Here is a 14,738-nt window from a genome sequence, read left to right as displayed (position 1 = left end):
GTTAGTTTGGTGTTTACCTTTGCATAACCATTACACATGCATATGAATTGACCTTTATTTAATGGTAAAGTTTGCAGTATCTTTTCATTGTGAAAGTGTTGCCAAACATTTTTGTTTATTGTGCAAGTAATCCTGTCTACCCTGGACTTCTAAATGTTTAAAATTTGCACAAATATTTAATTATTAGCTTCCTGGAGTAGCTTCCTTTTTTAAGTGTAAAGGATGTACAAAAACATAAGATTTGTCCTCCGCACTGTGATGTGAAATCAAAGAGCTTCAGACTTCTGTTGTTGAGCTCGGATGTTGGAGTAAGGTGGCTGAGTTCAACGAATGTTCTAGGTACTAGTGCAGATTAGATTAGTGTATAATGAGAATCGCACTTTCAGTACATTGGAAGAATTCTGGGGGTGACTTCTGAGGAGCTTTTCATTGGGAAGAGAGAGAGCTGTACTGTCAGTGCAGTGAAAAGTAGGCACTGGAAAGCAGAACAGATTTAGCTCTGATACATCAATTTGGATGTTATATCATGGTTAATGCCAAAGATAAATCTTCGTGTTCTCCGGAGGAATACTGTACTACTTCACTGCAGATTATCCAAGAAAGGCAAAGTAAAAGTGAACATCTCCTTCTCAGGATTTAGTACTGAGTAATTATCAGAAGTAAAAATATACAGGAATTTGAAGCTGCCCCTATTTCATAAACCACTTGGTGGTTGCTAGATAAATACCTTTATCAGTAGAAAAGCCAACAGAAAAGTCTAATTAAGTGTTTTAGCACAGGGAAGGATCCTCTCCACTCCATTAATTTACTCTAATTTCAGTGTTGTGTATTTTGCAAAGATGTCCTTCCAGCTAGTACAGTCTGTAATAATCACTTAGGTATATTTATTTCATGTCATGTATTGCCTTTCATTTCTGTTCCTATCTTCTGGCATTAGGTGGAGTGGATTTCTTCTCTGTGCCATTGCAATGCTCCTTGTGATATTTCCAATGTTTACCTTTCCAAAAAAGCTTCCTCCTCGACATAAAAAAAAGAAAAAGAAAAAGAAAATGAACTCTGATGATGTTTCAAGTGATGATGAAGTCATGAAAGAGAAAACAAATAGCAAAATACAAGCAGACAGTGCAGTTCCTGCTTCTATGGGATTTGGAAAGAATGTTAAAGGTGAGGTTTTTAAGTTTTAAATGCTTTACATTTGGTGTACAGGTTCATCTTCTAGGGTTGTATGAACTGTAATTGGAGGCAGAATTTTTACTTGTTGTAAATATTATATTTAATATTTAATATTATGTTTTACTATTGATGGTCTTTTAAAGTTACAAAGTGCAGTTGTTAGGGAAGGATATCCTTTTACTTACGTTATTGTAAGAAAACATGCACTGGTGACAAATAGGTATTCTGTTTGCTATAGTTATATGACAAACAGGAAAGTCATATAACTGTATGGCCTCCATTACCAGGCACGTTTGTACACCTTGCTGTTTGCAATTGTCATACTTGCTTAAGCTATCCTTCATACAATAATGACTCTTCTGAAAAAGAAGCAAAACAAGTAAAAGGAATTCTACCAAGTGAGTTGAATTATCTTCATGTATTTAAGCAAGTTAACTGGAGCAGGTTATTTTATTTCTTATGCATTTCCTGGCTATTGTGTATTGCAAGCTAATTATTTTCTGATGGCTAGGATGAGTTAAATCTGTGCTAATTTGGAAATGACATGAGTTGAAAAGGTTGACGAGTACCGTAATTTTTACTTTATTTGTTGAGTAAAACCTTAATGTGAAATTGAACAGCCAGTAATAATGATTGATAAAATGCCATAGGAATAAATGCAGTGTATTAAAAATGGGTCAATACAAAGAAAATAAATTAGAAATTTACAGTGTCATCATATTGAATAGTACAGGACAAGAATCAATGAACCTTAATGCCACTGTATTAACAATGTTGTTTTGCCCACCTTGACTTTCATTATATGAATGCTGTGCCATCTTTATGATGTTCTGATGCAAATGGAACTAAGAGAAATCATGAAATTAATGCATCATTTGACATACAAAACCATTTGTATGCATTTTTATGCACATGTATCATTGTTGCACTTGGGTTGGGACAATCTCAGATACGTGTAAACACTGGGAGAAGAACTCATGAAGAGTAGCCCTATGGAGAAGAACTGCGGGATTCTGGTAGACAAAGAGCTTGATGTGAGCCAGCAGTGTGCACTTGTGGTCTGTAAGGCCAACAGTATCCTGGACTGCATCAAAATAGGGGCAGCCAGCCTTGTGAGGCCCCATCTGGACTTGTATTGCATCCAAGCCTGGGATCCCCAGCACAAGAAAGATGTGGAGCTGATGGAACAGATCCATAGGAGGCACAGATCAGAGGACTGGAGCATCTTTCTAATGAAGAAAGACTGAGGGAGCTGTACTTGCTCAGTCTGGAGAAGGCGCTGAGGAGACCTCACTGTGGCCTTCCAGTACTTGAGGAAAACTTATAAACAGGAGAGAGACCAACTTCTTATGTGGTCTGATAGCAATAGGACAAGGGGGGAACAATTTTAAACTAAAAGAGGAGAGATTTAGGTTAGATGTTATGAGAAAATTCTTTTGTCAGAGAGTGGTGAGGCACTGGAGCAGACTACCCAGAGAAGCTGAGGGTGCCCCATGGATGTGCCCCGTCCCTGAAGGTGTTCAAGGCCAGGTTGGATGGGACCCTGAGCAACCTCATCTAGTGGCTGTCAACTCTGCCTACAGCAGTGGAGTTGGAACTAGATGATCTTTAAGGTCCCTTCTAACCCAAACATTTTGTGTTTCTATGACTGACAGATACTTTAGTGGTAGATTAATGATCGCTCCTTATATTGAGTGAGCAAATCCTTGCAACACTGAAGTTACTGTTAGCTCCTGTAGAAGTAAAAAGAAACAAGAGATGAGACTATAATTTGCTTGTGATTATTGTATTAGCTTACAAAACAAAATCTTTTTAAGGCACAGAGTGAGTAAAGTAAATCTTCAGTATCAGAATTTCAGAACTATGTTCTGCATTTGTTTCTCAGTGTAAGATAATGGTTCCTGGTAGAGTGGTAATAATCTGTGTAGAGTGGCTCTAAAAATGATGGAAATGTGAGAAAAGCATGCTGTGTACTTCCTTCTTTGAAAGTGGTATTTCCATGTTTTATACTAGTCCTTGTATGTAATGTTTTCTCCTAAATCCATAAAGCTAGTTGTGTGATCTTATTTTTTTCTTTTTTCTTTCTTTTTTCCCAATTCAAACTTAGAGGCTTTTGTCTATCAAAAGCAGTTCTGGTCTACTGTAATCAAGATTTTCTCACTAATCTAGGGAAGCGGGAAACAGATCAGTCCCTGATGTGTTCCTTCCTAACAATTTCGGGCAATCACAAAGCAGAGGGTCTGTTTCAGCCCATAGATGTGCCTGGAAAAGATGTGCCTTTCAGTCAAATCCTGCATCTGGATGAGTTTGCTGATGTTGGTTCTCTATCTCTGAACATAATTTCAGCTTCCAGGTCATGTTGTATGTTCCTAAAGCGTGTATCAGCCTAAATGTATGCCGTGCCTTCTACTAACAAAATTCTTGATTACAGTATTACTTTTGCCACCAAATTAGAGCTCCTTTATATACAAAACATTCCATTTTCTCTAAAGAAACTTCAGCGTGTGAGACATTGAAAAGCAGCATTGTATTCCACATGTCAGAAAGACACCAAGCGAGTCAAGATAACACAGAGAAAAGTATTTTCCTATAAGCTGATAATAGCTTTTCCATTAGGTGTCATTTACCCCAGCAAAGAGAGCCTGCAGCAGGAGCGCACTATCATTTAATTATTTCTCAAGTTTAAGTGGGCTTTATGGAATGACATCATGCCTCAAGCTTCTCAGCTGATGTAATTTCATTTATAATGGGAAGGAAAAATAATCACGTCTAAGTCATTCAGCATTGCTCCTTCTGAGATGCAGTGTTCAATTTATACTTACCATTGAGTTTCAGGGCTTTCTCTTTTTATAGAATGTTAGGCCAAAACTCCACTTAGGCAGTAGCCGGAAGACTGGTGATTTAGTAGGTCACATCTTCCATTCTGTACTAATAAATATCAGTAATGTCCTAGTCTGTCATGACAGAGGTCAGTGCTATTAACCTGTAAAATCCGTGCATCTTTGCTAGGAAGTCTCTCATGGAAGAAACTGTACTTTGATCTTCTGATCTGACATTGTCTTACCTGGAAAGCTTTGTCCTGCTGTAATTTGTCCTAATTACATGTAGATTAATTTTTTATGTGAATGAAAAGGAATTAAAAAGTTGTGATAGGGGAGGGCTAGGGTTATTTTTCCTGAAGTGGCTCCCAGGATAGACTGAAGATGTAGAACAAAATTGGCTCCTGCTGCAAGTGTCTTCCAACTTCAGTGACCTTGGCTTTATTTTGGCCTGTAGACCTGGGATCAGATAAAAATACAGATCCCTCTTTGCTTTTTTCCATGTTTCAAGATGCAAAGATCTGGAATTCAATCTTTTCTATTTATGTTGCAAGTAAGCAATATGAAGGGGAGTGCTTCTGAGACAGGTATCAAAAGTGTTCAAGAGGTCGTAAGAGGAAGAAAATGGGATTTTGTTTACTGGGAGAAATTGAGGTAGTATAACATGAGATAGAGAAGATATATAATAAAGAAGCCATAATTCAATCCCATACATGCAGATTAATCATGAATTTAAGCAAACAGAAACACTGTTTCTGTCTATTACATGGATACCCTTAGGGTTTTATACCATGGAAACTCACTGCAGTCCCTTTTACTTACCACTATGAAGAAGCTTACTGTGCAATTGGATAAAGGAGCAGGTTAAAGAAAGCACTTGCATATATTACTTACCTAAAATGTTCTGTGCCATACGAAGAGTTGTTACTTTCATACATTTTCTACATTTTACATTTTATTTTTAATTTTTTTCCCCAAATATATGTGTAAGTAAACCCATGTTATCCATGAGCCCAGCCCACGTGCAATTTTCCTGTCTGTCTTTTTGTGTCTCCTAGCTGTCGTATGCCATTCCCAGTCAGTTCCTACTGGGGCTTGAGTCAGGATAATAATGCTTGTCAGGATATCACCAAAGGTAAAAGAAATTCCTGGGGGATGTAAAGTGCTGAAGTGCTCCCCTGAGGAAACTGGCTGAAGTTTCTGCAGTGTACCAAGAGCAGTCAGAGAGAATCAGCACAAGAGGAGGGGATTCTGGGCTGTGTGCCCTGGTGAGCCCTGTAAATGTCAGAGAGTTCAGCAGACCAAGGGCTGGGTTTCCTGCTATGCCACTGACCTTAAGCACGTCACTCCCCCTGCTGCTGACTTGTGTCATCCTGGAGAACTCGAAATAGAAAATGTTGGCGTGGCCCTGTGCAGTAATGAGCAGCGTTAGCTGGAGTTTGAGAAGCTGCTGGAAAGCAAGCAAAGAGTCACATGTGACTTAAGGTGTTAATTTCCATTCTGATAAACAAAACTATGGGTGTTTGTAGCACCAAGAAGATGGTGCTACAGAGCTGGACGTTTTATTCCCCTGGTTGTACTTGCTGTACCACCTTTGGCTGGTAAAGGAACCGGGCTAAAATAAATTATGAAGAAGGAAGAAAATTAAAATCCTGTTTACTGTCTTTCAGAGTTTTGTTTAAAGCAACAAATACTTTCATTGCTTGCGGATTTTTCATAGGCTTATCCCTTACCATCAGTCAGGCAGTGGTCCAGCACACCAGTGAAAGAAAATGGATGCTGACTAGAGATAACATATTTTTAAAGAGCAGGAGGGGAAGAAAAGTGTCACTAGACTCTCAAACGAGTCCAGCAAGGCAGGTTCCAATTCATGTTTCGTTACATACTATGTTATTAAAAAAAAAAGAGGAAGAAAAATGTTAAGATTTGAATTATTGCACAGTAAGCGTATTTGTAGACATACTAAATGATTGTTTCAGTTTCAGGAATGTAATGGGTAGAGACTTATTTGTTCAAATGACAGAATGAGGTTTGTTTCTGCTACACGCTTGCGAAAATGAGAGATGGTTTTCGAAGGCCTCCTAAAAATCAGAACTTGACAGGTTTAATAATGACCTTGAAATGAAAGAGTAGGCCTATAGCTAGTCACGCAAAAATAATGTGACATTGAAATAGTTTAAATGCATGATTGATTATATAGTACAAAGAGCCTTCAAAGATTTTATCTTTCTTGCTTCTGATTGGAATTAATGTGGTTGGAAGATGTGAGACTATTGTGCCTTTTTATCACAAGCTTTTAAATTCAGGAGCGCAATACAGGTTCTGTTGCACAGGATTTTACTTTAATCATGGGAGGAAAACAGAGAAAACTGAATTCTACAGAAGTATTTTTATTTGCCAGATTCTTCATGTATAATAACTTTTCCTTATATGTTCAGGAATTGCAAAGAGCTTCAAGCCTCAGTTGCTGCAGGTGGTCTGTGTTAGTGCTGCATACAGGAATAATCTCTGTTTTATTTCCTGCCAGAAATTAAAATAATCAGAACTGTTCCCTGGAGAATCTTTCACATGAGTTTAAGAGAACCTGTGCTTGTTCCAAGGCACTCTGAGTTTTATCTATTTAGCAGTACAAATCCAGCTTAAATGTACTAATTAGTTTTCAAATTAGTGATGACCTTTAGGCTAGGTACTTAGCACCCTGAAAAATATGAGTAGAAGTTAACAGAAAGCACAGCTCTACATCAGAATGCCAGAGCAAAATGTTTGTTAGCTCTGCAATTGTTCACCTAATTAGTTCTTCAGTATCTTTAGACTGAAAATTCTAAACCATATATTTCTGTGAAGTTCAATTTTTCCAGGAAGAACTAAACTTTAGCAAGTATTATGATCCTTTAAAATTATGGATTTAGAAAAAATATTGGGCCTTAAGTTCTGGGCTAAAGACTTTCAGTTTCTGTGAAGACCACAAAGTTTGTCATCATAATGAAATGACATTTCTCTCTGTGATGTCCAATTTTCTGAACGTTGCTATCATCTTTTCTTCTGCATTTATCCAGCACAGGTGAACAGCTCTCTGCTATACGAAGCCTTTTATCAGGCTTACTCAAAGTCACTCTTCCACCAACTCTTACACTAGATCATTATTATGAGGCTGAAACATGAAAGACTATTTTCTTCTTGAATATATTTGGATTGTTTGTAACAATTTTATGTCTACATATATATCATACACGATCCTAATAGCCACAAAGTCCAGATATTGCAGTAGATGCCAGCATGGCTGAAACTAATGCCATTCACTGTTACTGAACAGGCGCCTTCACTTTTGTAAGAAGTTTTCAATAGTGTATCTTTTATTTAAATTTTCTTTGCTACAACTTTGGCAGGGAGGACAGAACAGAAGAAACAATGGAGATGTCCCATCGATTTGCTCCATCTTGAAGAGAGGGAAAATTGTATTCTTGCTCAGCCAGTGCTGACACAAAAAAACTGGTAGGGGCCAACGTGGAGTCTTAGTGGATGTTTTATTTTTTTCTTTGTTTTTTTTTTTTTTTCCTAAACAGAATCTTTACTCTTTTTGTTCTTCATTCCTCTTCCTGGGAGAGATAAGACCTTGTAGATGAAGATGTGTTTGTTTATGGCTGGTATCCTGCATTTGTTAGCTCTGGCACTTGGTGCAGTAATGAACTGACTCAACTAGCTTGTGGTCTCTCTGCCACTGTTTCTGTCATTTCCTCACAGTGAGAGCTGAATGCTGCTGCCTATGTTTCAAAACACTCAGTAGTTCAGTTTCCAGCAAAATCAATCCTGGCATTCTGTTTTGTGATTCCTTTCTCCCAGTGGTTGCAACACGATTATAACTACTTGCTGCCGTTTCTTGGGAATGGCTATCGGACCCATGCCATGTCCCTAGGGAAATACTGCAGCAGCAGTCCTGTGTCAGCCATTTTCTTAAACTGCATCATCTTGCCTCACGAGAGGCTTTGCAAAAGCATCTTGGCTCTTGTTTCTTTGGTTTCTTTTGGCATATGTGCCCACACTGGCTAACCCAACACAATCCAACCCAAAAATAAAAAGCAAAATCCGGTGAGGTTTGATAACTAATGATTTTTTACACCTTTGATGTTTTTTCTCTTTCATATCCTCTTGAACAATGAGATCCATTTTGATCATCTGTATTTTGAATGTGTCATATCTGATAGTAAATACTGATAGTTTCATTTTGTACTTGTTACTCTCATGCAGTTTCCGCTTATGTACACCTGTATCACAGCTTCCATATATTTACATTGATATTGTATTGCCACATACTTGTGTTTTCTCATTTTTATTTCTGTTCTACTATTGTAATCAGTGCTACAATTTAAAAAAACCCCACTAAATGGTTAAAAATGTTAAGATTCACATATATGAGTGCTTCTTAATATGATTTATTCATTACTTATTTCCACCAAATTCAGTGTTTAACATTTAGTATTTTTCTTCATAGAGGCAGCAAGAGAGCATTTGACTTCATTAAAATGATAAACTCTGTTTGCACAATGAAATCAGTATAATTTTTGACAACTGGCATAAGCTAAGACTGGATGCAATCAGACAACCGCAGTGCTAATTTGCAGTCTAACAAGTTTTGACATGACAGGAGTCTGAACTCTGTTTGCTTTTATACATATAACCTGCTGAAGTTGATGGAGTAAGTGAGACAGATTTTTAACTTGACAACTTTTAACATCAGTAACATTCTCACACAGGAGTCCTGCTGTTCTGCGCTTATTCAACTGTTTATTTCTAATGGATGCTTGTGTCATTGAATTCAATGGGATCTGGTTCAGGCAGTGTTCAGTTCCCGTGAAAAGTTGATGAAAAAACTCAAAGGCACTGGAATGGGCTGCCCAGGGAGGTGGTGGAGTCACCGACCCTGGAGGTGTTCAAGGAACGTTTGGACGTTGTGTTGAGGGACATGGTTTAATGAGATCTATTGGTGATGGGTGGATGGTTGGACTGGGTGATCCTGTGGGTCTTTTCCAACATTGGTGATTCTATGATTCTATGAAAGCTTATTGGGCTGAATATACCTGTCATGTTTAGACACGACATCTGATCTTAGTAGAAGCCCCAAGAGGAAAAAAAAAACAACCACTGTTTAAAAATTATGCCATGTAATCTTGGAAGAAAAAAAAGAAAAAAGTCTTAAATAGAGTTATCATCATTTTGTGTAACTTGATATTGCTGTAGGACTGAATTAAAAGTATTTAAATGCTTCTTTTAGTGATGGTTCTGAATTTCATGGGGTTTTGAATTTTGATTTGAGGATAATTACAAGAGCTATGAATGCTTTTTAAAGTTAAGCTAATTATGTGCACTCACTTTTAATTGATCATTTTATCTCTTCTGGGAACATTAGAGTTGTGTGAGTTGTAGAGTTGTACATATGTACCGTATATTGAGATTCATTGATATTGATATCTTTTTCTCAGTATGCTTTGTCTGCATGCACTGCAAATATTTTTTTAATCATGTATAAAAATTTTTAATCTAAAATCTTTTGTTTTCCTTTTGAAATTATAGTAATATTATCCCAGCTTCCCAGTGGTGGTCCTTTAAGCTGAGAGCTACAGATGTGTATGGGATCTTTTTTACTCATGTGAAGTGCAAAATCCAATATTGTTTCAGCAGCAGGTTATGCGTTATATCCTAGAAAATTTCCTAAGAAGACATCAGAATAATTCCAAATTTTCTACCTTTTCTTGCTGTTTTTCTCTGCTCTTTACCATTACTGTCTAGGTCCTCTTTCTTCAGACAGTGTGGTTAAAACAGACCTCAGTTCTGTTTGTGAAAAATGGGACTGCAGCCCCAGGCAATGCAGTGAGATAGTGTAAGAACAAACAGCAAAGAGTGCAATGCAAAATATGCACTCTCCCTTCCGCTCAGCAAATGGAGCCAGATGCTAGCAAGCCATTATTTACAGTCCATCTCAAAGGAAATCAATTTGTTTTGTTCCAATTTGCTTTTGTTTTTCACTCATTATTTATAACATTCATTTGTCATTTTTGTCATTTTATAGAGCTTCCACGAGCAGCTGTCAGGATCTTAAGCAACATGACATTCCTTTTTGTGAGTTTGTCATACACAGCTGAGAGTGCCATTGTTACAGCTTTTATTACCTTCATTCCCAAGTTCATCGAGTCACAGTTTGGCATCCCAGCTTCCAATGCCAGCATCTACACTGGTAAGGCATTGCCAATGAGTGTAACATTGCAAGGGTTGTTGTTCTTTGGCTGATGAAATAAATCAATACAGGAATAAACAGAAAACATGGCTTTTAGAACAGGTGATTTGATCCATCTTTGTGTGCTGGTTTGGGTATTCAGGCTGTTCGATGATGTTTGCTATATTTTTTTTTTAGTAAAATGTGAACCAATTTAAATTGTTTGAAGGCTGTTTTGTTTTGTGTATGTGTGTGTAGACATTGACCTTTTATAATATGTTAATAGCCTGTAGGGGAAAAAAAAAAAAAAAAAAGCAAGAAAAGCAAACTAGAAAACCCAGGAGCATTACTGTGGTGTGTGTGGCTTAAAAGATCTTTTAAGTGTTGTTATTTGATGTGAATTTTACTTCCTTTTTGATCTTTAAAATATCCTAGCCTTTTCTTCTCCCTGGGGGACTGTCTGTTTATCCACACTGCCCTTCCCTTCCTTATCTCCCCCCAGGTGCTGGTGGCCTTCTCTCCATGTCCCTGCCACCACGGAGCACCCAGCGGTGAGGCCTAGTCAGGATGGCTGCTCAGGCCCTGGTGTTGCTGAAGCCCTGCTCTTGCAGGTGTGCCACTTCCTCTGCTGCTGCATTGTGCAGCTAAATCCAATTCCTCCTGCAGCTTGGGAGTGACAGTTCTGTAGCAGGGAGAGATGCCCTTCAGCTGCAGCTTCCCTAAATTCTTGTTCAGAATCATGCCTACGGCATGCAGATCATCACCCTTCTCTCCTAGCTACATCAGAGACACTTGTCTCCATCTCTTCTTTTCCTTTTCTAAGCATCTTTTTGCCGCCTCCTTACTGATAGAGTAGCTGTTCATTGCTAATTCTCTGCTGCTCCGTGCTTCCAGATAATACACCTGACAAGGTGCAGTGGGGTGGAGAGTGAGTTGTGGGAGTGAAGGTGAGGTGCAAGGAGAAGAAAAAAGGCAGCAAGAGAAAGGGGGACAAGTCACTAAGACACATGGGAATAATTTGTCACCTACAGTGTGCGGAGGAAATGCAAAGAATCTCTCTAGAGTGTGGAGGAGAAGCATCAGAGAAGTACCATGAGTTGACTTCTGTTCGTGAGCTTGCTGGAACGTAAGCATGAAATCCCTGTGTTCTGTATATAAGGAGGAGATTTGATTGATGGAACCATGGTTCTACTTGAAGTTTAGGGTATCTCCAGACCCATAGGAGTTTGCTGCTTTCTAGAAAAATCTGGAAAAGGAAACTTGGAGATTCTGCATTAAATTCTATTAGTTAATTTAATAAATAACATAACCAGTTTACAACATTTCTAGTTAGCAGAAGGAGGACTTGCAAATTATTCATATATCTGCATCTGTACTTCATATACACATTGCCTGCTGAATCCCCTTGTACGTGAATGCTAAAGAATTTGTATTGGTTATTTTGCATCCCAATGCATAAGCAGCAGTTTCTTAACTAAGTTTCAATTTATTTATATTTTTAAAAAGACATGGCATTGATGAGCAGCAAAAATTCTACATGCCAAATTTCATATCTTGAACCTCTGCAGCTTGTGCTGAAATCTTGTCTTGTTTGGAATTGGGTTTAATTTTGAATTTAGGTTGCAGATAGATATTAGACAAATACATTTTACAATTTTATGTGCTTTGATAGGAGATTTACTTGTGAAAAAGAGTTACAATTCAAATACCTTGTAATTGGAAGAGCAGCTGTATTACAAAGCCCTGCTCTGGTAACTTCTGCTAAAGTGGATACAAATAGGTTGGATCTACCTTTAGTTCTAGGAAAGATATAGGGCATGTCTCAAACAGAATCACTTTGAAAATCTCTACGCTATTCCCTTTGGAGTATAGCACTGTTAGCAGATATTGCAGTTTTCTGTTACCAGACTATTAGTAACTGTTAAGATCATCTTTTGCCACTGTGGAAAGCCTCAAGTGCTGCAGCATCCTGACAACAGCAAAAAGGACAAAGCCTGAAAATTGCTGACTGAAAGCTGATACTGCCTTGCAGCACTGTACCCAGGAGATTTTTTGGCACATGCACAATTCCTGTAAGCCAAACTGTCATTATGAAATGAAGGAAAGTGCAGTGCAATGGCTTATATCAGATCTTAAGCTTTATTCCTCTAAATGGCTTTGAAAATGAAGAATGCCTGTCCTGATTAGATGTACATGCTTAGCTTTGCCCTGGAAGCTCTTCTGGAAGTGCACTGTAGTAGCAGCGTGCCTTTGACAGTATATCACTTCTGATTTCACATCCCCTGCAGAGAAGGAGAGGAGTGCAGGGATGAAGAATTTGAGCTTGGGGCAAAAGAACTTCTCAGGCTTCCTGACACACAGAGAGGAATGAGTGCTTCTGTCTGTTGCTAAATCTGCTCCTGCCCTTCAGGTTTCTCCTAGAGAGAAAGGTTTTTCCATCTCCTGTGCCAGTTCGCATGGAGGAATTTGTCTTTCTATGTCCCTTTTATAGGTTTGCCTTTATGTTTTTGCCCTCCTGAATGAGAGGCAGCCTAAGTGGGCAGTTTGTTCATGCTCATCTCCTCTTTTTTATGTTCTGTTCTTCATGGTCTGGCAGAGGATGGCCGTGAACAGAAGTGCAGCATATCTCATAATGGAGGACCCACTAAATTAATTCCTCACAAAATACCTACATACTCAGTTTTGACAAGATGCTAGATGCACATGGTGTTGGTTCCAGTGAGAGGCTTTTCCAGTACATTCAAGAGAATAAGAAAGAAAATATAAATTCTGGTCCAAAAGATGTTAAAAACTCAAAGCTATGTAAGGTGGAAGGAAAAATAAGATAATTATATTCAATAAGCCTGTGTCTGGCCTTAGTTCATGTAACTGGTGTAGCCAAAGATTTGGTCCATGGAATTTGATTCATCTGACTCAGGTGTTTTAGAAGGCATCACAGGTGATCCCAGTCTATGTTTGGTGGGTACATGGGCATCTCTGGTACATGCTTCTTACAGCAGGGCATGCATGGCAGGCGTACATGGCTGAGTTCCCATTTCCATCTAAAGAGAAGGTTTTCAGAGCGACCAAAAGGATTGGCATTTCTTTCCCTTTCAGTCATTGAAACTCAAGAGAGGTTACAGCTTTGAACTTTGTGAAAATAATTTAATTCTCCTCGAAGGACTTAGAAATTTAAATTCTGCTCTTTTGAGAAAGGCTGTTTTTCTGTGGTTCTGTGGTCATTAAGAATCTTCCTCATGAAATGACATTTTACTTTATAATGCCATTGGTGATGGAAGTATAATTAACGTGGCAACTATTTTTACCTCTTATTTTTACTTTCTCAGTCTCAACATTTTGGTAAATGCAATGTCTCCTTCACCTTTAGACAAATTAGCAGAGAATGAGAATGCTTTGCAATATTATTAAAAATATTTTGAAGTAAGAGTTGTACAGGTTTCTTTAGATACAAGACAAATTCTTTAAGAATTTGTATTATAAATTTAGCTCTGTCTCCTTAGATGATGCTGCTGAAATTTATTCAAATTCTGTATTTATATAGAATACATCTTTATGAACAAAGGCCTTATTTCTCTTGTGTTACTGAGAAGCAAAGCCAAGGAGAAGCTTGAAAGAAATTCTCTGACTTAACAGCACCTCAGGCCCTGGGAAGTAAGGACAGCCCTGTGACGTACTGCCAGACCGCCACCATAAAGCAGCAGCAGCAGCAATGACAGAAATTTAATGGACATGTATTTTGTGGCTTAAACTTGCAGTGTTTGATTCTAGGATCTTAATTTCTTCATTCATGTTTGATCGGTTGACACACTGAGTGGTTGCGCTGAAATGAATGGAGCTACTGATGCAGGAAGGCGCTGTTCCATTTGAGCCAAGTTACCACAACTCTCAGCCAGCTTCATGCATGTGCTGGCTGCCAGGTGGGCAGGCTTCAGGGATTCTGCCTTAGGTTAACACCTATGCTTTGCTGGACATGAGAATAGGAAAAGGAAGATGAGTGTCCAAATTTGGATTTCTTCACATTTTTAGTAACTAGGAGCAGTGTGTATCCCTTATCTGCATGCTGAAATAAATACAAAGCAATGTTTCTGCTTGTAAATACAATAGTTCTCTTATAGTGCTTTGCCTGCTGGTAATATCATAAGGAAGCTTTTATTAATTCTTGGACAACACTCCAGAAAAGTCTGACGCAGTTTGCTAGCTAGCGGAGAATCAGACAATGGAGATCTTAGTGCAGCATTTGTATTCCTCTAGTTAGGGAATTAAACCAATATTTATGTTATATTCTATTTCTGTAGGTCCTGTTTTAATGTCATTCAAATTTCTTCCTGGCAGGTGTGATAATTGTTCCAAGTGCTGGTGTTGGTATTGTCCTAGGCGGCTACATTATCAAAAAACTGAAACTTGGTGCAAGAGAGTCTGCAAAGCTGGCCATGATCTGCAGTGGTGTGTCTTTGCTGTGCTTTTCAACTCTCTTCATTGTTGGATGTGAAAGCATTAATCTAGGGGGAATAAATATACCTTATACGACTGGGTAAGTA

At 38.3% G+C, this 14,738-nt stretch overlaps 1 protein-coding gene across 3 annotated transcripts in view; it reads left to right on the top strand.

Moving 5' to 3' along the window:
• Positions 1-14,738, top strand: part of SLCO5A1 (solute carrier organic anion transporter family member 5A1) — a 71,864-nt gene that overhangs the window by 31,940 nt on the left and 25,186 nt on the right. For 2 of the 3 annotated variants that reach the window (XM_015282904.4, XM_040691377.2), the window contains exons 4-6: positions 938-1,164; positions 10,057-10,221; positions 14,533-14,731. In XM_015282904.4, coding sequence (XP_015138390.3) covers positions 938-1,164; positions 10,057-10,221; positions 14,533-14,731 — 591 coding nt within the window. The remainder of the gene's footprint in view (positions 1-937; positions 1,165-10,056; positions 10,222-14,532; positions 14,732-14,738) is intronic. The other variant, XM_040691366.2, reaches the window with a different exon arrangement.

The sequence above is a fragment of the Gallus gallus genome, chromosome 2, assembly GCF_016699485.2.
Source record: "Gallus gallus isolate bGalGal1 chromosome 2, bGalGal1.mat.broiler.GRCg7b, whole genome shotgun sequence".
Classification (NCBI taxonomy): Eukaryota; Metazoa; Chordata; class Aves; order Galliformes; family Phasianidae; genus Gallus; species Gallus gallus.
The sequence above is the reverse complement of the archived record's forward strand: the minus strand, read 5'-3'. Positions and strand labels throughout refer to the sequence as shown.